Genomic DNA, 20,274 nt, shown 5'->3' with positions numbered 1-20,274 from the left:
CTGTAATCTGTCCTATATATTTTTTAAATGAAGTTTAATGTCTTCTTCATGCTGTATTGCTAATGCAACTGTCTATTAAAACACAAAACCTCCTAATAATTATCATTGTGTATTCAATTGTTATAGTAAAAACATGCAAACCTCAGCATTTTCAGGACCCAGTTTTCAGCTGCAGAAAGCCATATAAATAGAATAGCTTTCTTACCAAGTTAGTATACCTTCTCCATGGTTATTCTCTAGCTCTGGGAAGCTCTTACTCCAGAGAGAGAAATCTTAAAAGCCATAACCAAAATATCTACCATCAATAAAAAAATCTATTCAGTGAAATCTGCATTTTAATCCACCTTTATTAAAACATTACTCCTGACTTAAATGACATTACTCCTCATCCTTAATCTCCAGAGACAGGATAAACCTGAAATCTGAATTGAGAAAATAGAAAATAATGCCCAGTGATACAAACCTTTGCTGTGAGGATGAAGGACCCCTTCGGTTCAATGATCTTCTCCAGGACAAAACATTTGATTCCAGCAGTGCTGATGTATTCATAAACAACAGCATGTTCTAGATGGACATTATCCACTGTTAGACTTATAAGATGGGTGTCTTCTCTTATAGTCAGAGGAGAATCAAAAGTCTGAAGGGGCAAGTCTGAAAATCAAAGTTTAGTTATTGCAATACTATAGAAACAGGGATGAGACTACTGTCTGTATAGCCTGTTGACACAATGGAACTGTCCATATTTGTAGAAATTGCATATACATTGAATAAATGGTGCAGTTTATTTATTTATTGCATATTATTAGTTATACTTCATTTACTCTCTTCATTTATGATAAACACACAAGAACAAATCTTAATGGCATAACCATCAAATATCAATGTTACTTGCTGACTTTGACTCCCTTTATATACCAGTAAGACTCACATGAAGCTCGGGAAACACACAGAGATAAAAGGTGCGTAAACATTTGGAACATCTGAAAGTGGCAATTTATTTTTCACAGAACTGTGGTGCTCAGCAACAATCTGAGCCCAGCTTTCCCAAATGTGCTATTAGGATTGCCCAGTCCAATCACAGCGGTTTTATCATATATAATTTAAAAGTTTCATCTCAAATTTTCCTCCTCTTCTGTCACAAATTAAAACTTTGCCTCCCAACTATGAAGAGTGACATTGGATTGATCGTATTTCTTCTTGGTAAACATTTGGTTTTATAGTAAATAAGAAAGTTTGCTCTCAGTGAAGCTAATGTAGTATAATGTGTAATTCCTTTCAGAGGGAAGCCACGTAGACAAAATATCAAATGGGGATCAAATGTCTTGAATAAACTTTTGCCTTTTTATCTGGATCATAGTTATAGCCCTTTTCTTGACAACATTCTTGTTAAGAATCCCACAGATCAGCTGCAAGTATATCACTTCCAATTTAGGTAACCAGCTAAGACAGGCCTGAGCTGGCATCTTACGTGGCACAATGAATACGATAATTCTGTTTTTAAAAATACCACAACCACATTGCTCACTATGACAGATGTGGACATGCCAAGACACTATGCAATTAGCTGGTTTGTGGCTTGGCATTGCAGCAACCAAATCAATTATCCTGCACCATCACTTCCAGGAGATTAGTAATTTTTCTCTAGTGTGCAATTGATCTATCTGATTTCTTGCTACTGTCTCACATTTGTACAGAAGCAAGAGGCTTGTGTTACACCAGCAAAAGATAAATATCTCTCCATTTGCTTCCAGAACAGGTCCTGAATTGACCGGAAATATTTTTAAAAAATGTCCCTTGCAGACAATTTCAGCACTTGATTACCAAATAACCCACAGGTGTCTGGAACAGTTCACTTATATATAATTGTGTTTTTCTCCTTGCATCAGTAGTTTTTTTTTTCTTCTTCTCATAACACCATTCCCTGAAGTACAATTCAGGCATATGAAACTACTTTACATTGGGGCCTACTTTGGTCAGTAAAGCCTATTTTCTCTGGAGTTGTTTAGAAGTTCTCTGTTTCTCTCTTTTCTTTTTTTAGGAGGAAATGGAATACCCACACGGAAACCTTCTGAATGTAAAACACACAATTCATCATTCAAAAATAACTTCTTCCTTTTGGAAAGAAAGCTACCTGGATCATTTTCTCTATTAGCATAAAGTAAGTTTTCCCCATACCTTCTTCCTGCTGGCTGTCATTAAGGGGATCAAGATCTGAATTTTCTTCAGTTGACTGGTTTCCTTTAAGCATTTCTGAATGACTTCCATTCAGGTATGAGTTTGAAGCTGCCTGAAGAGCTCTCTCTTCTTCAGCATCTTCATGCGTTCTGTAAACCCACTGGTAGAAACCCTTCCAGAAAAGCAGGAATAACAGAGTATCAGACTGAATAATTCACCAAGCACTGGCTTTAAAGAAGATTTACCACTGATTATTGTTATCATTGTATACTGACTAGATTTTTGTCTTCTTAGAGCTTGGTTGTTTTCTTGCAAGAGGTTTCATTAGGAGACTAGTACATGGGAGAATGGAGTTTCTTAGCTGTTTACAGATGCTTCTCAACTTATAGTTGGCCACTTAGCGACAGTTTAAAGTTAAAACAATCTTACGACCCAATTCCAAAGTTCCAATGGCTACTCCTCAGACACACAGTCAAATGATTGCATGTTGAGCATTCAGCAACCAGCCTGCATTTACAGCCATTTGTAGCATCGCACATTTTTGCTGACATTTGCTATATTGGCTTTCTTTCAATTGTGGCTTATCACTTAATGACTACCATAAAAAGGGTTGTAAAAGTGGGTCAGTCTTATATAATTGTAATTATGACCATCACCACTTATGGCCATGGATGTTTCATTATAATTGTAAGCTGAGAATTACCTGTGTATTTGCAATGTATGGATTTCTCCTTGATTAGGACGCTGTTTCTTTTCTTTCTCACTATTTCCTGTGTATCTGAATGTTCGCTACTCTGGGCTGTTTGTTTTCTTCTCTGACTTTTGGTTTTACCTTTTCTAAAAAGTTATAGACATGCAGTTTACCCTTAAATGTCTGCTGATGACTGAATTGCCTGACTACTAAGCTTTCAAAAACTTCCTTGCACCTTTGGACTTGGCCTAGCCTACAATGTCAACAGTTTTCCCAAATTATAAACAATTAGCAAATTCCACTTCCCGCTGCATTGATGATGCTACTTAGCTTTCAAATGAAAAACAACCAGGCTCGAAGGACACAGCAAACCCAAGAGCTTAGCCCTGGGCTACAGTACATGTATTCTCTACAATTTAAAATTTAAAATTGATACATGATATTAAAAAAGTACTCAGATGGATTTATATGACTCCTACAGAAACTAAGTTAAGCCTCCTGCATTTGTACCCATTTTCCCTTGTTGTCTTGCTTCACCTTCCCACAAAACAACCAATATTCTTCATGGCACCACCTGGAAGAAGAGAATAGCAAACCATTCCTGAATCAAAGTCTCTGTATATATTGTATCTTCTTTGAAAATTGTCAGGAGTTGATCTCAACTGGAAGACAGCTTCCCTTTTGTAATTTATGAGGAAGAGCACAAATAGGGATTTGTTAGCAAAGTTTATCCTGGCAAACTAAAAGGGAAGTTATCTGTTGTATCTGTCAAAATACTTGCGACTGAAAAAAATATACGTATTTTTTTTTCTTCTGAACAGATGAAGAAAGGATATTAAAGCATTTATTTAGCAGATTAGTTTCATCACGAGACATTTTTTTTCTTCTCCCTTCCCAAAACATTGTAAGAAAACATACTGTAAGAAAACCCATCCCTTCCTTCACACACCTATTTACTCACCAGAAATTCCTGCTGCCTATTCCTGTATGATGAAAAGTGATCCAGAACTTCAGTGTAATTTTCATTCATCACATTATTTCCATTTACTTTCAGGACACACTGGCCTGGGTGAAGCCCCAAAGCTGCTGCATCTGATCCTTAGAGGGCAGACAGGAGAATCTCAACAGATTTTCTCAATAACAGGATAAATAGATAATGCATTTACATGATATATAAAATACAGTGTAAAATGTTGTGCTTTTAAAAAGATATTTCCTTGTTAATATTTTTGAGATGACAGCCTCTCAACAAGTGTTAGTGTTATCAACAAGACACATGTCTATATTCTTTCCTTACCTCTCCCTACAGCATGGACATAGGGTGGTGCTTCTCCGCATATCTGGAAACACAACTTGTCATTGGAATCTGGAATTTTGATAATCCTGCCAAAAATTAAGACAATTACATATAAGAAAAAAGTCTTGACTGGCAAAGTATGGATATTATGTTCTGTTTGAGTTATTCCATGTCACTGAAAATCTAGGAGTATATTCTACAGGGAATTCTCTGACTAAAAAGTCAAAAATCAGTCACAGCTCCTAGTGTGCTGTTTATTATAAATGAGACTACCAAAATTAACAGACTATCAAAAGTCAAATGAAAGAATAAAGAAGTATTAATTATCAGGATCATGGTATCAGAAAACTATACACTAAAGATGTTGCACTAGAGAATTATTTCATTATTGTTAAATATATGTTTTCCCAAATTCAATTTCAAGTGTATGTTTAAGCTATTAAGTCAGACTCATTGGATAAACCTTGTATAGTCTATTTTATGGTTAACAGAAGACTATGAGTCATGCTTTTGGAATCCAGATTTATGGGTACATTTGTTCTCTGAATCAGGGACACAAGATTATAAATCTATTGTGTCCATATCCACATGTGTTCTCTCCATCTCCCTTGGAATATGCTGGAGAGAATATGTTCTCACAATCTCCCTTGGAATATACAAAAATCATCTCATGGTTGAATTTTTCTAGGATCTTACTCTTTAGATTTGGTGGCCACAAGAAGTCGAAGAGGCCGCCGAGAGCAGAAAGACTGGTTTAAGATGGTCTCAACCTCTTGGAATGAACGCAGAAACACAAGATCCTCATTCATGGAATAAATTTTTCGACCAACCTGCAAGCCCGCCATCTGAAATGATGCATAAATATTACAAACTATGCCACATTATTAAACATGTGAATTAGAAAGCAGTGTCTTTTCCCCAAGTTTTGCTTTGGAGATCTCTATTCCCTTATCGAAAACTGAGACCTATCAACAGGTAAGATTGTAAGAAAGAAAGTTTACCAAATTTTGGTGAAATAAAAGTCTGACCAATGGAAAAAAGCACTGGGTATATTCAAAAACTTTTTTTCTATACCTGGGGCAATGATGAGACCAAAAAAATGGCTCATAAGAATAAGAACAGTAGGAACTAAACCTAAAAACGTACACTGTGTGACAACACACTATGTTCATGATATATGTTCTGATATTCCTTCGTTAACTGATTTGCTTTGATGGATCTAATTGGAAGATGATCAGGGCTGGAGGTTAAGAGTGTGATGACAGAAAATTAATTCTGGAGATTAGCACTGCAAAATTGCTTTCATACTATTGCTAAAGAAACCTCAAGGACATGTCCGTGAAGTCATCAGGATGCAAACTCAATTCAAAGGAGAGTTTATCTAGGGAGAGGAAAACTACAAGAATGACAATGGAAAAGACTCCAAAATCTAGGTTGGTATCAAAAAATATCTATATTTTTGGTATCAAACTATCTATATTTTTGGTATCAAAATATCTATATCTATCTATCTATCTATCTATCTATCTATCTATCTATCTATCTATCTATCTATCTTTATCTCTCTATCAGATTTACCAGAATTATTGCTATCTTCTTACCAATCCAATAGATAACTTTCAACAATTTACAAAAGAGCCAATGCACAACCATACATTTAATAAATAAGCTGCAATGTATAAGTATACAATAAATTTAGCCACAAACTGGAATTTCAAAAAGTGGCAGCAAATTTAAAACGATGCATTTAATTGAGATAGTTATTGTATTCCCTGTTTCAATTCCTAATAATCAGGTATAGTTAGCTGGATGTTGGCTTTCTATGTGAGCTTTTGCATGGACATAGATCAAAGCTGTTAGATGCAATTAAATTAATTTTCAGACAGCTGGTTGTCAAATGTTTCCTCAAAGCAGAGAAGTAAACATGTTTTGGGGAAACACCTTGGTTTTTTTCTTCATCTTGACAGTGTGTGACTGTATTTAGTATGAAACACGCACAGATGAAATATCAAAATAAATTCCATCAAACTAGACTTACTCATTCCTCTACAGAGCTAACAATTTGCCAGAGTTGAAAGCATCTACTTGACAAGGCAATATGATTCCAAAAATTCTGCAGAAGCCTGAAAAGGGTACAAAGGTATTCAGCTTCCAGGGAAAGAGGTTTCTAGATTATTTGAGAAGAATTAGGAGTAATCCAGTTTTGGATTGGGACATTTTTTTCCCTCCCCATAAATTTAGTAACTGACTTCTCATGGGCTTCAGCACCTAATTGGAGTATAAGGTTAGTAATAATGTTCCATTATGTTATTGCAAATATTGAATCATTAGTAAAAATTATAAATTATTTTGACCATACTAAAGAATTTTATAAATGAAATTTATAAATGTAACTACTACTAATTGTTATTGATGATACTAGCGAAAGGAAACGTAACTCAGAACAGAATCTGCTGCGGTTTATGCTGTATTTGTGTTTGTATTTTATTGGTATTGTACTGTATTATATAGGGATTGCCACAAAGAAGATGGAGTCAAGCTATTCTCCAATAGAAGCAATGGATGGAAACCAATCAAGAAGAGAAGCAACCTAGAACTAAAGAGAAATTTCCTGACAGTTAGAACAATTAATCAGTGGAACGACTTGTCTCCGGAAACTGTGGGTGCTCCAACACTGGGGGTTTAAAAGAAGAGACTGGACTACCATTTGTCTGAAATGGTATAAGGGTTTCCTGCCTTAGCAGGAGGTTGGACTAGAAGACCTCCAAGGTCCCTTTCAACTCTGTTATTTTGTTCTATTCTATATTCATATATACTGTAGACCAGGGGTCTCCAACCTTGGCCATTTTAACACTTGTGGACCTCAACTCCCAGAATTCCTCAGCCAGCAAAGCTGGCTGAGGAATTCTGGGAATTAAAGTCCACAAGTCTTAAAGTAGCCAAGGTTGGAGATGCTTGCTGTAGACAGCCAGTTTTGTATAGTGGCTAAAGTGCTGCCTATGAAGTAGGAGATTGTGAGTTCTAGTCCCATCTTAAGCATCAAATCCTAAATCTAAGTGACTTTGGGCCACTCAGTCTCTCTTAAATAAATGACTGCACTTTCTCAACACACTAAGCAAATGAATTAAAAAAGAGGGGGGTTTGGATTGAACATCTCATAGGAGTTTAGGTTACAAGAAAATCTGTCTACTGTAGCTTACAGGTAGTCCATTTGTTTAATGGATGTTCAAAATTTCAACGGCACCAGAAAAAAAAGACTTAATTGTTGCAGCATCCCCATGGTCACATGATCAAAATTTAGGTGTTTGGTAGCCAGCATATGTTTGACAGTTGCAGTGTCCCAGTCTCTCTCTCTCTCTCTCTCTCTCTCTCTCTCTCTCACACACACACACACACACACACACGGGCATATATTAATGTTGCACATAAATTAATGAAATAAATAGTGGCTACCCCAAGACCAATGCCAATTTATATTTTTGTGGGTAAGCTCATTTAGAATAATATATACATAAACAGAAAGAGCACTAAATTTGCATGGATTTTTTTTTCTAGAGATCTACAGAAAAGTTACCGGGAAAACTATCCCCTTTTGAAGTCTTATTGGAAGAATATTCATTCTTATGACATACATAATATTTTGTGTGACTTTTCTTCTATAAATAAGAATTATGTTTATTATTAAAAGGTTTCCCTTTCTACACAAATAGAATTCCATGCCAATCATATGCTTACATCTTATTTAATTTCTCAGAAAATTGCTTCAATTAACTTCAGAGCTGTATGAATTCTATGTGGAGTATGTTTTAAAATGTAATATTTGATATCAACAATGATCAAGTATTTTAAAGAATTTTGGAATTTTTAGAGAAAAAATACCCACATTCCTAAAAATTTTCTCAGTCATAAATAAATTCCTAGCTCATGGTTACCATAACCACAGTTATGCAAAACTCCAGAATATAATATGCAATTATGCAACCACCTATATTTTCCCTAATTTCTACTGGACTTGAAATATGTTTTTTGAATTGCTTGAAGTACAAAATACTATATAAATGAGTCCATATCTTATTTCTCTTATTAGTCATATAATGTCAATAAACACTATTTAATATGGCATTTTACAATCCCATAAATATGAAAGATTTTACAATCCCATAAATATCACCAAGATTTTATAGCTCCCAGTCTTCAACCTGGAGAGCATCAGAAATTTTAGCCAATGATTTATACCCATTTAGCTGGTACTTTTGCTTGATGCTTTGTAATATCAAAAGACAATTAATGAATTGAATAAAATATTATTGTCACAAGATTTCAAGTCATGGAAATTGAGCCAATGGTTCATAGCAAAAATTTAAGGAAAGGAAGCAAAAAGATTTTTGGAATGTTTTTTAAACCTGCTTAAAAAACACAATTGCCAAATTGTGTGCAACTATAGTCTTTATGTCCCCAACAAAATCCTTTTAATAGGTGACTGTCCTATGAAATTTATTGAGAAGTTCAGCTATTAAAATACCTTCTAAACAGATACCATCAATCATGACAAAATAGATAATTAAGCACAATCTTCTCCAGCCAAATGACCTCTAGATGGATTGAAGTCCATTTCCACTCAGCGTGGCCAGTGTCTAGAGATAGGAATTGTAATTCAGTCTCTCTACAGGATAATAGGTTGTAGAATGTGAACAAGCACAATCATTTTACACAAGCTGCTTGGGAGGCAGATTGTCACCCTTGAAAAACTAAGCAGGTCTGGAAATGCTCAGCAAATGAAAAGATAACCATCCATCAATTCCTTCCTTCTACATGAGAATAATTCATCTCATCACCTAATCATCTCTTGCAAACCAGATACTTTTTAGTGAGAGGCCAATGGGAGCTAAAGTCAAGTAACCTTTGCAAGGAGAGGATCTACCTAGGGTTTAGCTCAGCATTTGAAATGATTAGATTAGTTAAAAAACATTATTTCAAGAGAGTCAAACAAATAATTTTCAACTCTGTTATTTGGTAATGTGTATTTTGTATATTGGCATAACATCTGAGTCCTTCCTTGGATTATAGGCAGCCCACGACACTCCTTGGTTTACTGAGCAATTTGAGGATATGAAATAAACAAATATACAGCTAGACCAGAGTTTCACTGCAGAAGTTCACTTATTGTGTAGTAGTGCTGGTATCAAAGAGGGCTTATTTTTTCCACCTTTATTGTCTCTTCAATGAACATCACACATACATGCTCGCATCTCATCTCATCTCATCTCATCTCATCTCATCTCATGATCTTACTTGCTGAGACATTTAACACACACTTCCCCTTAAATTTCATCCCATACTTTTGTTTTCCACCATTTCAATGTAAGTCCAGCAGGTGTCAGCACTTTGCTGATCTTGTCTGAACTTCAAAAGATAAGCAGATCAGACCTGCTATTTGATAGATCATTGGGCAATCTTATAGTTGGGAGACTAGATTGAAAAGTTGAAGAGAATAGAAGAGAACAATTGCCAATCAGTTCTGCACTGTTGTTTAAGTAACTATGGTACATAAACATGTCGATATAATAATCAAGAGTTGAATTTGATCCAAGGGAGCCTTTCTTATGTCAACATGCATGTATATTCTCAATTATCAGTGTTCTGATAATCAGAAAATGATTACTAATACCATATATAGTATTTTAATTTCCAATTGACACACCTTTTTTTCTTAATTTTCTTAACATTTCAGGGAAAGCTAGTGATCAGGAACTCTTGCAGCATTTTCTTTTTAACTTCAAAGCAATTATGAAGGCTATTAATTTAATGAGGAAATAGCTCTGTAGATGAATTTTGGAGTTAACTCTTTCATTTGATTCTCGTTTCCTGATCTTAATCCTTTCCCCTAAGATATTAATCACTATGCTGCAGAGAACAAAAGGCAAATCACTTTCAATGACTGAAGATCGAAACACAGATTTATAGCAAATAGCTTCACATTTGCAAAAAAGTACATTATTTTGGGCTTTTATTGATCACTTCAACCAATTTTCATAACTTGATATCCCTTCAGATATGAAGGCTTAGTGTTTGGGAAATGAATAGAATTTTAGCCCCAACATATCTGGAGTGAACTAAATTGAGAGCAGTGTACTGAATTTTTCCACAAAAATGCTAGATCCAAAGGTGCAAAACTTTTCAGTACACCAAGGCAATTTAATGAATGAGGCATTATAGAAGGTGTGACATGTTTTATCATTTTTAAAAACATATGAAACTCTGCAGATTTATTTAGGAGGAAATAGTTACAATTCAGAAGTGCTTACCTCTGCATGTGAACCCCGACGAACAGATTTTACCACAATGACTTTGTTCTTTTCTTCTATGTCAAATCCATAGTCATCCTCTTCTGGAAGAACCTTGGAACAACATTAAAAAAAAAATCTTTAACACACAAGAGTTTGCTTGTTTTTTGCAAAACAAACAATCTATTTGGTTCCAAATAGTTTTCCTATTTCAATTCATTTTTTCCCCCAACAATTCTGCCAAGTGAAGACAAAATATTCTCCATTTCTTTCCATTACTTTCCATTACAAAATTAGTAAACTAAAAACTTGGAAGATAATCATATTTTTCTTTAGCCTTTAATAATATAGTTTTACTTATTTGTTTTTTCCTGAATGATGGAGATTTTTTCACTGAAGTGATTATTTGTTAAGGAAAGCTGCATACTAGTAGAAATGCAAAGTTTCAATTGCTTCTTGTTTCAGCTCAGTATGTATAATTGATGCCTTCAAGGCAGTGACTGGCATACAAATCAGATAAAAGATAAAGATGCTGAAAGCTAAACTAATCGTAGGCATGATAATTTCATGTTTGTACAAGGTCTTAATCAAATTAAGGATTAGGATACTTCATCCAAATTATATCAGAAAACATCACTTCCTGCAAAAGCCTTTTTTAAAGCTAAGATCTTTGGATGAAGGACTGTTCTTCCCTGGAAAATAATTACAGGTATCCTCACTTAACAACCATTTGTTAGCAACTGTTCAGAATTACAATGATGCTGAACAAATGGTAGTTACTAGTTGTTAAATTCTACAGTCAATTGGATCTAATGAGGAAACTCATCAACTTGATTTTTATTTGGGAAAATTTCAGAATTGTTTGAAAATGGACCAAATGACTTGTTTTGTTCTTTTCCCAAAAGTATGGCTATAATTCAACAGAATTCATGTGGAAAAAAACTCAGCAAACCTGCATTGTTGGGATGTTAACCAGAGCAAAATATTTTTTAAGTATGATATACTGGTGATGTACTTAATACAAAACAATTCCAGCATAAATAACCTTTGATTTTAAACTCCGTTCAAATCTAAAACAAAGTTCCACAGAGTTAGCGTTAAATACAATCTCAGCTAGTTAATGCAAATATTTATTTCTATATTATATAGCTTCTCATTAAATTCAGAAGAATTGTAGAATAATATTTCATCCAACTGAAGAATCATCGCTCAGTAGTTATAACTTTTAATAAAAGTCTATTTATAAATTTGAGGAATCTCCATCTTAAAGCACCATGCATTGTTGTACAAGCTAGTTCATATCTAACAAATTTATGCAGGTGCTAATGGCCTGGTTTAGAAAAAAAAAGAAAGTAAGTTAACTGTTGTTTTAGATAAGCTAGTTTAGATATTAGGAGTCAACTATCAGTGGCATATGTTGTCTATAACTGTCATTGCTTCTTTATGACTAAACCACAGCGATAGGAAATTTAATCAGATCCACAAGTTAATTTCTGGCTTTTCCCATGACCAGGTCTCCTATGTCAATTCCCACAGACCAAGTGATCCATTTTTTTTCCTCTGTGGGACAATTGTTCTTGGCTTCTGCAGTGAAGCCCTTATCTTATGCAAAATAACAATTCCATTTTTTTTTCCTTAGAGAGATATGCAGTTGAAAATCTCTCTCTAGCAGAGCCCAGAGATGAGATTTTTGTATTTACAACAGATTAATTGGCACATAGTGTGTCAGAATTACAAGATTTTTTGTTAGAATTGAATACATTTGTCTGGATTGATTTTTCTTACCAGCAAACTTTTAGCTAAGATGTTTTCAGTGAGCTTGAAGTCATTTCGCAGAGGCTTACTCTTGGAATTTGTACCTTCCATCTCTTCATCGGCATGAAAACGGAAGTACTGAGATTCATCTCTGAATTCACTCTTCTCCAGGACTTGAGACCAAAAAGTGGGAAGCAGGAAAACATGCCATTATTTTCATACATCTACATGAAATCTACAAGTTAAATTAATCTTAGCCACTGCAATCTTAAAGTAATGGTCTATGAACAAATCCCCAACAGGAACATCATATAGCTATGTATTGTTTCTAAAGAGTCTTCAGTCCACCTTAAGTGTTTGGGGTTGGGTGCTAAATTTTGGGTTTTGTCCATGAACCGGGTCATTTTACTTTGAAAGGCATTACGTTACATCCTGAGTCTTATCTGGGTGGAAAAAAAATTTTTTTTTGAAAAAAATCAAATCAAATTAACAATGTTTCTTTCTGGAAAATAGACAATTGACACTGTAGTTATAGAGAAAACCTCAGTGTGAAATTAACAGGATTCCTCCAACATAAACACAATGTTCAAAGCAAGTTTTTGGCTTAAATCAGTTCCTTCCCTTCCCTTATCTCTCTCCCCATTTTCAAACTCTATAAATTGATGGTTTGTGTCCTGCTAGCCCCCAATGGGAAAAAGTTGTTCTCTTTGCATCATGTCTGACACTGTGTCCCTGCAGCTAGCCAGGAGCCTGGCTTTCACACTGCTGACACAGAATCTAAAATATCCAAGGAAGGACACAAAACAACGGCTGCTTTTCATCCATGGCTTGGAAAAATTCCAATTGATAAACATAGGTCCATTGTGAGGCTTCCAAAGACCAGCCCATTCCATGAAAAACTGAAAATGGACATAGTGCTAAATTTACTCCTCAGCTGCAGCTCTTCTCCTTCAGCACTTTTAAAATCATTTACTTGTCTGAAATGCATCAGCCCAGTTTGAATATGGAGGTCATATACGAATAGCTTCAGAAATAGTATTATCTATGAAAATATATAAAAAGGAATGAGCAGATGCATTGCTTATTACCCATTTTTATAGTTTACTCAGATTTACTGAACTGGTCCTAACAAAATTTCTGTATCATATAGGGAGAGTCAGTTTGGTATAGTGGTTATAGACACTGGGCCTGAAACTATGTGTTCTACTCCTGCCTTAGGCATGAAGCTAACTTGGGCCAGTCACTCTCTCTTAGACCTAAGGAGACATCAATAGAAAACATGTCTGAAATATATTGCAAGAAGCCCACTTGCCTTTCAGAAAAGCACCTGTGGGACAACCATGAACTGGATGATTGAGACTCTCCATAGACATATTGCATGGACTTGCCAAAATTGCCATTTGGTGGCCAAGAGTTTGACTTGAAAATAAGTACCATATTGCCCCTTCTTGCAGTTATTTCATTAGACATTCCATTCATTAAACATAATAGTAGCATTTCCAAAGCTGGACAAAACCTGAACTGTCACTGTCCTAATCTTTAGACCTGCAAATTATGGGGACTATAATCTAACTCCTCTTATGGTAAATCACAATAGGTTGACATAGAATAGGTCCAATTTATTTTCTCTAGTTCTCATGTTCAGCAATAAATATGGGTGCTCAGTCATCCCAAAGAGCACCATCAATAAGCTTGGGGAAAACCAGAAGTCTGAATAAATGAAAAATAATAAGTTTATGCCTAGAGTCCAAAACAATCTAATGAGGGAAATGGAACCAAATTTAAACAAAGGACAGAGAAGGTTCAGTTCCCAGCATTCAAGTCCAGCACCAGTTAAATGGTAATATCCACAGCCCTGCAAGGCTGTGTTGATGTCTGTTCTGATGCCTTAAAACCTTTAGGGCAGGTATCCATGTAGTTCCTCTGCACTTTGTTCCTGTTACTATCAATACTGGGATGGCTGCACATGTTGTTAGAATAATAGAGATGATTCACCAGAAGGCCTGCCAGCACCTCTGATAAATTAGGTTACACAGCATAAATTGGAAATGTCCCTGCCTAAGGCCACAGTGGAAAGCTTTAAACTGGATCAGTGGTCTCATAACCTCAAAAACAATGTAAGTGGCCATCCCATTAATAAAGTGCAATTCTCTGGGGGAAGGGCCTTTGGTTTATTATTAAAATATACATAGGGCATGCTGCGTAAAGCCATGCTTATGAAGTATCTTTGCTCATTCAAAAAGAACATTGTAGGAGAATAAACGCCAGCATGCTCAGGAGCAGGTTCAAAGAATTTGGCTTTATAGAGAATTTGGCTTTCTAGAAAATGCTCTCTATATTTTCTAAATCAGTTTCTTTTTCCTATTTTTCCTTCAAATGTCCAGAATACAATAGTTATCAGGACAAGAATACAAAAAGAAGTGGAAAATAAATTACATTAATTAAAGCTGCCTGAAAAGATGCCAGAATAATCTGAGGCCATTGTGTCTTCCTATAGTTCCACTTTATTGCATAGCAAACAAAGGAAAGAAAGACTGTGATGTGTGTGGGAGAATTGCCTTTCATTTCATAGAGCCTTTGCTGCTCACTGAAAGACATCAATATGCAGATAAACCTTGGATATACTTCTCTTATCTAATAATATCCCTGATGAATTTGTGTTCTAGAGGGAGGGTTATGCTATTTATTGTTTATATTTTTAATTATTTTAAAAATATTTTTAAGGATAAGAAAAAATGAAGCAAAAGAAGAAAAAGATTGATTCAGAAAAATACTATCTATTGGGAATTTTAAAAAATGCTATCTATAAGGAATTACAGCACTAGATTGTACAGTTAGTGCTCAGGACATGTTAGTGCTCAGGTGGTGAGATATTAACAATAAAACACAAAGTACATTAAAATATTTTAATGATGTAATATGTTAAACATACAAAAGAAAAAACTACTAAACATTATTAAATATTAGCTTCTAACTTCCTTTGTTGTATATATAGAATAGAATAGAATAGAACAGAACAGAACAGAACAGAACAGAACAGAACAGAACAGAACAGAACGGGTTTATTGGCCAAGAGTGATCTCCAATGCTTGTAGGGTTTTAATTGTTTTGTGTGTTTCCGATTTTAATTCTTTTTTCCTTTAAAACCATATTTTAAATATTTATTTTTGCTTTGCTGCAAAATATACAGCAGTTATGGAAGTTATTCTTGCTTAAATAAGGTTAGATTTCTATTGTGAATGTATGTTGTTACCATTATTGCCATTATTTTGTACTCTTAAAGTTTAAGTTCTGGTCTGATAGCTTTGGTAATGTATCTCTTTTCAAATGTGCTAAATTTGTCCTTGCAGCCATAAATATATGTCTTAATAAATTGTGATTTAATTTTTTTAATTGTTTATTGATTCATTTATTCATTTTGTATGGAAAAATACATGAAGCCCTATGTAGGCTGGTAGCTGTTTCAGAATTATTTCTCAAACAACCAACAAATGGACTGGTTGCCTTCTATCACAACTATTCTCAAATCTTCAAAGATTGGACTAGGTTCACACAAAGCCATACGTTGGTTAACCATCATTTACTTAACCTCAGTTGGCAGGGCTTGAAAAGCACATTAAGTTATAAAATGTGGTTTACATACCACAAAAGCTGGGTTCATGCAATATATAAAGCCAAAGCTAAATGAATCGTATTATAGCTGAGCTAAAACCTCTATTGCTCTCTTCTGTACAACATCTATTTAACATGCAAGGATTTTCATTTTCTTTTCTTGTTTCTCTTGTCTCACTTTCTTGCTGATCTGTGACCTGCACACATCCAGACAGACAGGTAGATGGAATAGGGAGTGTGGGAATATAATTCCCATCCTCAGTGTTACAATTCTTCTTTGTTGCTGACTCTATGGAATGAAACATCTGAACTGTAATTTATTTGCAAATACATTTTTTACCAGGGAAATCTAGCATTTGCAGACTGTTTTGTGAAGAACTGATGGGTAAAGGTTTTTCTTTAAGTTTGTCCCAAACATCTAATTTTAAGAAAGATACTTTCCCATCACCAAGAGGATCTGGTGAGATCCTGTGTTGCTTTTGTCTCCTACTTTTGAGTAACTAAACCTAGGATTTAGATTTTAACCTGCTTCCCTCACTAGGAGACACCCACTGACTCCACCAAGTTTAAACTATGACCACTTCTGCTTTTCAAATGTAGCTCTCATCCTAAAGATTCTTTACCAGAATTTTACTATTTTTACACAGGAGGAAAGGAACTAGAATAACTGGGCTTGTCTGTTGCTTAACAGTCCAGTTTAATAGTTATTGAAAGCAACTACTATTGCCTTGAAAATATATTGGGAAAAAGACCCTGATTCCAGGAGATGTAATCCAGAGTATGCTTGATTTAAAGTCTGTCATAAAATTGACCACGTTCATTGGTTAAATAGAACAGAATAGAATACCTTTATTATCATTGCATTCCATGAATACAATGAAATTTGAAAGCTACTCCAGCACAGTGCCCCAAACACCCCAATCACAAATGCACTGTTTGATTCAAGACAATTACTGCCTTGGAAAAGAAACTGTTTCTCAACCTATTAGTCCTCATTTTAAGACACCTATAACGAAGAAACAAAGAAACAAAGTTAAATCCTTGTTAATTGATTAGGATAAGGAGGAATTAATGGCTTACCATGATGCATAAAACCATTGTTACAGAGCCCAACTCCCAGTGCCACAGCTTCCTCTCTGGTCTGACAGTCTCCCTAGTAACAAGAAAAGATAAACGTTATACTCTGGGCAAATCGTAATTCAAACAATCCTACCACAACTAGATCCCAGTTCCCAAATGAACAGAGCAGTCTTTAAAAAGAAACAGTAGAAGTAATTAAAGCAGGACTCCCCTTACTTAAATCCCATTCACTCCTAAATATAGTACCTTTTGTCTTCCTCAAGCTTTGAGAGGACAAAGAACAGAATCTCACAAAGGAGCTGTTTTTAACAGTACACAGTTGCAGCCAGTTGTCTCTACGAAGAAGCTTTCTTTTACTAGCAATATAATCAAAGCCATAGCTGGCTTTTGATTTATACATACCGTAAAATATCAGAATAAGAGGCACCAGAACCTACTGAAGAGATAATGATTCCTTACTTAAGAGTTCTCAAAGATCAGTTTTAATAGGGTATAAATACAATGAAATATGAAATATCGTCCCTGTGTGCCCCAGAAACAGCTGCTTAAAATAATACATATAGTCATATGATTTCATTGTATTCAGGCTAATATTTCTAGGAATGATGTAATAGGTGTTTTTGGCTGAGAAAAAGACAGCGGACGGAAAAAAAGAAAAAAAGAAACACATTTATTTTGGTGCCAGATCCCCATTTTATCTACTCAACCACTTGTGTGGGTGGCCACTTGGAATGGAACTATAGAGGCTCGGTTCCATATGGCAAGCAGCTCACATGAGCCTCTCCAACAAGAATTGGGCAATTTTAAGTTTATTAGTGTAGTTTCCTCTCTTTACCAAAAGATAACTCCCACTGGAATACATTTCCCCTCTGTTCCACTTAAACTTGAAGATGTTTTCTCATTCCTCAATCATACCAGAAACAATGCTCATGGATACTGCATAGTTGCAATTCCTGGCCCACTCTAAAATGCCCAATTTCTTATTGGAACAGTCAGTAACATCGCTATTCATAAGTACCGTATTTTTCTGTGTATAAGACGATACGTCTCCTCAAAACTTCTCCTAAAAAATGGAGAGGTGTCTTATACACCTGGGGCGGGGAGGGGAGGAGAACCGGGGTTGCAAAACTGCCAGTACTTTATCTCTGCAAACTAGCTTCATGAGCAAAACTTCCGATTGCAGAGACAAGCTAACCGGTTTCCTCCAATCATGAGCCTTACATAATTGATGTCAGCTGACGATGTGGAGACCTGTAGCCTGTGGCCACGTGCGACAGGGACCGATACTGTCGGAATGTTCTGAGCCCATAAAAATGTCAAAAACCAAAAAAAAAAAAAATACTGGTAATGGTAAGCGAATGTCTCAGTCTGCAAAATAAATGTCTTCTATTTAATGTTTAAAATATTGATTTCTGAATTTTGGGTATGAAAATTGGGGGCATCCTATCCATGGGGGGCATCTTATGGATGGAAAAATATGGTATGGTGCCCTTGGCTTGAAATCCTTTCCTTCCTTGGATTCCTAAGTCAACTAATCAATGGTTTGGAGGGAAGGCTTATTCATGAGTTTTGAAAATTCCTTTCTTTTCATTAGAGAACTTTGCCCAGCAAACTTAATATAGAAAGGAACAAAGGAGGTAAGACATTAGGAGACGACTAACTCTGTCTGCTAAGCAAGGGGTTGGAATACACAGCACTTCTGCTCTACTTCCTGGTCTATACATGGCAAATCTCCATGGTTTCCAACTATATACATGCCGGATAAATTATGGCCAAAAACTTTCAATAGCAATAGGATAAAGTAGATTCATTTGGCTTAGCAACTCATTCATACCCAGGACAATAAACCAAGCAAGACGAAGACTGAGCCTTGTGAAAACTACTAAACAGTTCTTTAGTAAGTCTAGAGTACATAATACTTTTAAGATGACACTATTATGTGCACCAAAACTCTCAAGTAACTGTTATAATTATCAATACTCTTTCTAGCCTTTTCCTTATGATCTCAGAAAAAGAATGGTAAATAAGGCTTTCGTTTTGCTTACCTTTTGTCTCTAAAGTAGTTGCTTTGCTCTGCGCTTTTTGTTTCCTTTTTCATTTTATACCAGGATTAAAAAGGAAACAAAGCAACTTGATACCTTCCATCTCTGTTTTTATCCCTGGGCATGGCATCAAAAATAAGGTACTAATTGGACATGAATAGCAAAACTTTTCTAGATGAAAGGCACTAGGCACTTGTGGATTTCTGCAGCTCAAATCTGGTAACTCTAATACAGTGTTTCTCAACTTGGCAACTTGAAAATATGTGGACTTCAAGTCCCAGAATTCCCCAACCAACATAGAATTCAGGAGTCATGGAGTTCATATATCTTCATGTTTGCCAAAGTTGAGAAACATTTCAGAAACCATTTAAACCTGTGACTGCATTGCACAATTTAGACAATATGTACACAGCAGTTTCAAACTATTTTAATTTGCATACACTATCAGTGCAGAATAAGCAAATTCCTTTTTTAATGGGCTAAGTGTTCAGAGGTGGAAATGCTATTTCACAACTTTTTAATTGCAATATTATTTATATGCCCTAACATGCCCTTTTCCCATTTTAACATCCTGCCAAATGGCTTCTTTGCTTAGAACATTATTACAGTGAATTTATAAATACTACCATTTAATTTTACCCCCAGATGAGTTGTAAAGTGACATCTGCTTGACACTGCTCTTAAACTAGCCTTTGGGAATCTACTTTGTTTACAGAAATAGCACATATAAACAATGACATAAACATGGCTAATAATGCAATTTAGATTGACATATTACCTCTTGCAAAACAGTGACATTCAAGTAAGGAGTTGACTGAATCTGTACCTTCTCAAATGCTCTCCTCATAATTGGAGATATAATACAAATGGAAAAAGAATGGCCGTAATAAAGTAGGAAGACCACTTCTCAATGTTCAGATAAAGAATTTTACACAGTTGAATCTAAGCATAAATGGAAGCCAAACCAGGCCTACTTCTGGTATCCTAATATAGAATTAAACAGGGACATTTTTTGCCAGACCACAAGAAACTATTCTGCAATACAAAGCTATTTAAACAGTGTTTTGATAACAGATCTGACATTTTTTTTCCTTTCACAAGAGCAGTTTCTGGATACCAACATCTGTATTTGGATTCTTATCTTGATTGTAAGCTTTTTGAAGGCATCTAGGTAGTTAGTGTCAGCACAGGGTATTAAAGGACTAGAATCTCAAATCTTTTTACTATTGTCACAGTCAAGTCCATGCAATATCAATGGAATAATAAGGCACCTGGAGGTTATTTTAGAATTGTTATGCGCCCATCTAAATTAAGCTTGTCTAAAAATGTAGTTATTAG

At 35.2% G+C, this 20,274-nt stretch overlaps 1 protein-coding gene across 2 annotated transcripts in view; it reads right to left on the bottom strand.

The window, feature by feature from the left end:
• PREX1 (phosphatidylinositol-3,4,5-trisphosphate dependent Rac exchange factor 1) overlaps positions 1–20,274 on the bottom strand; it is a 222,152-nt gene that overhangs the window by 34,713 nt on the left and 167,165 nt on the right. For both annotated transcript variants that reach the window (XM_026697513.2, XM_087929017.1), the window contains exons 15-22: positions 16,895–16,967; positions 12,233–12,375; positions 10,469–10,561; positions 4,860–5,008; positions 4,164–4,249; positions 3,828–3,964; positions 2,176–2,347; positions 464–651 (exon numbers count right to left, since the gene is read on the bottom strand). In XM_026697513.2, coding sequence (XP_026553298.2) covers positions 464–651; positions 2,176–2,347; positions 3,828–3,964; positions 4,164–4,249; positions 4,860–5,008; positions 10,469–10,561; positions 12,233–12,375; positions 16,895–16,967 — 1,041 coding nt within the window. The remainder of the gene's footprint in view (positions 1–463; positions 652–2,175; positions 2,348–3,827; positions 3,965–4,163; positions 4,250–4,859; positions 5,009–10,468; positions 10,562–12,232; positions 12,376–16,894; positions 16,968–20,274) is intronic.

The sequence above is a fragment of the Pseudonaja textilis genome, chromosome 3 (genome assembly GCF_049901715.1).
Source record: "Pseudonaja textilis isolate UNSWEBS1 chromosome 3, rPseTex1.2, whole genome shotgun sequence".
Classification (NCBI taxonomy): Eukaryota; Metazoa; Chordata; class Lepidosauria; order Squamata; family Elapidae; genus Pseudonaja; species Pseudonaja textilis.
Note: the sequence above shows the minus strand (reverse complement) of the source record. Positions and strands in the feature narration are given on the sequence as shown.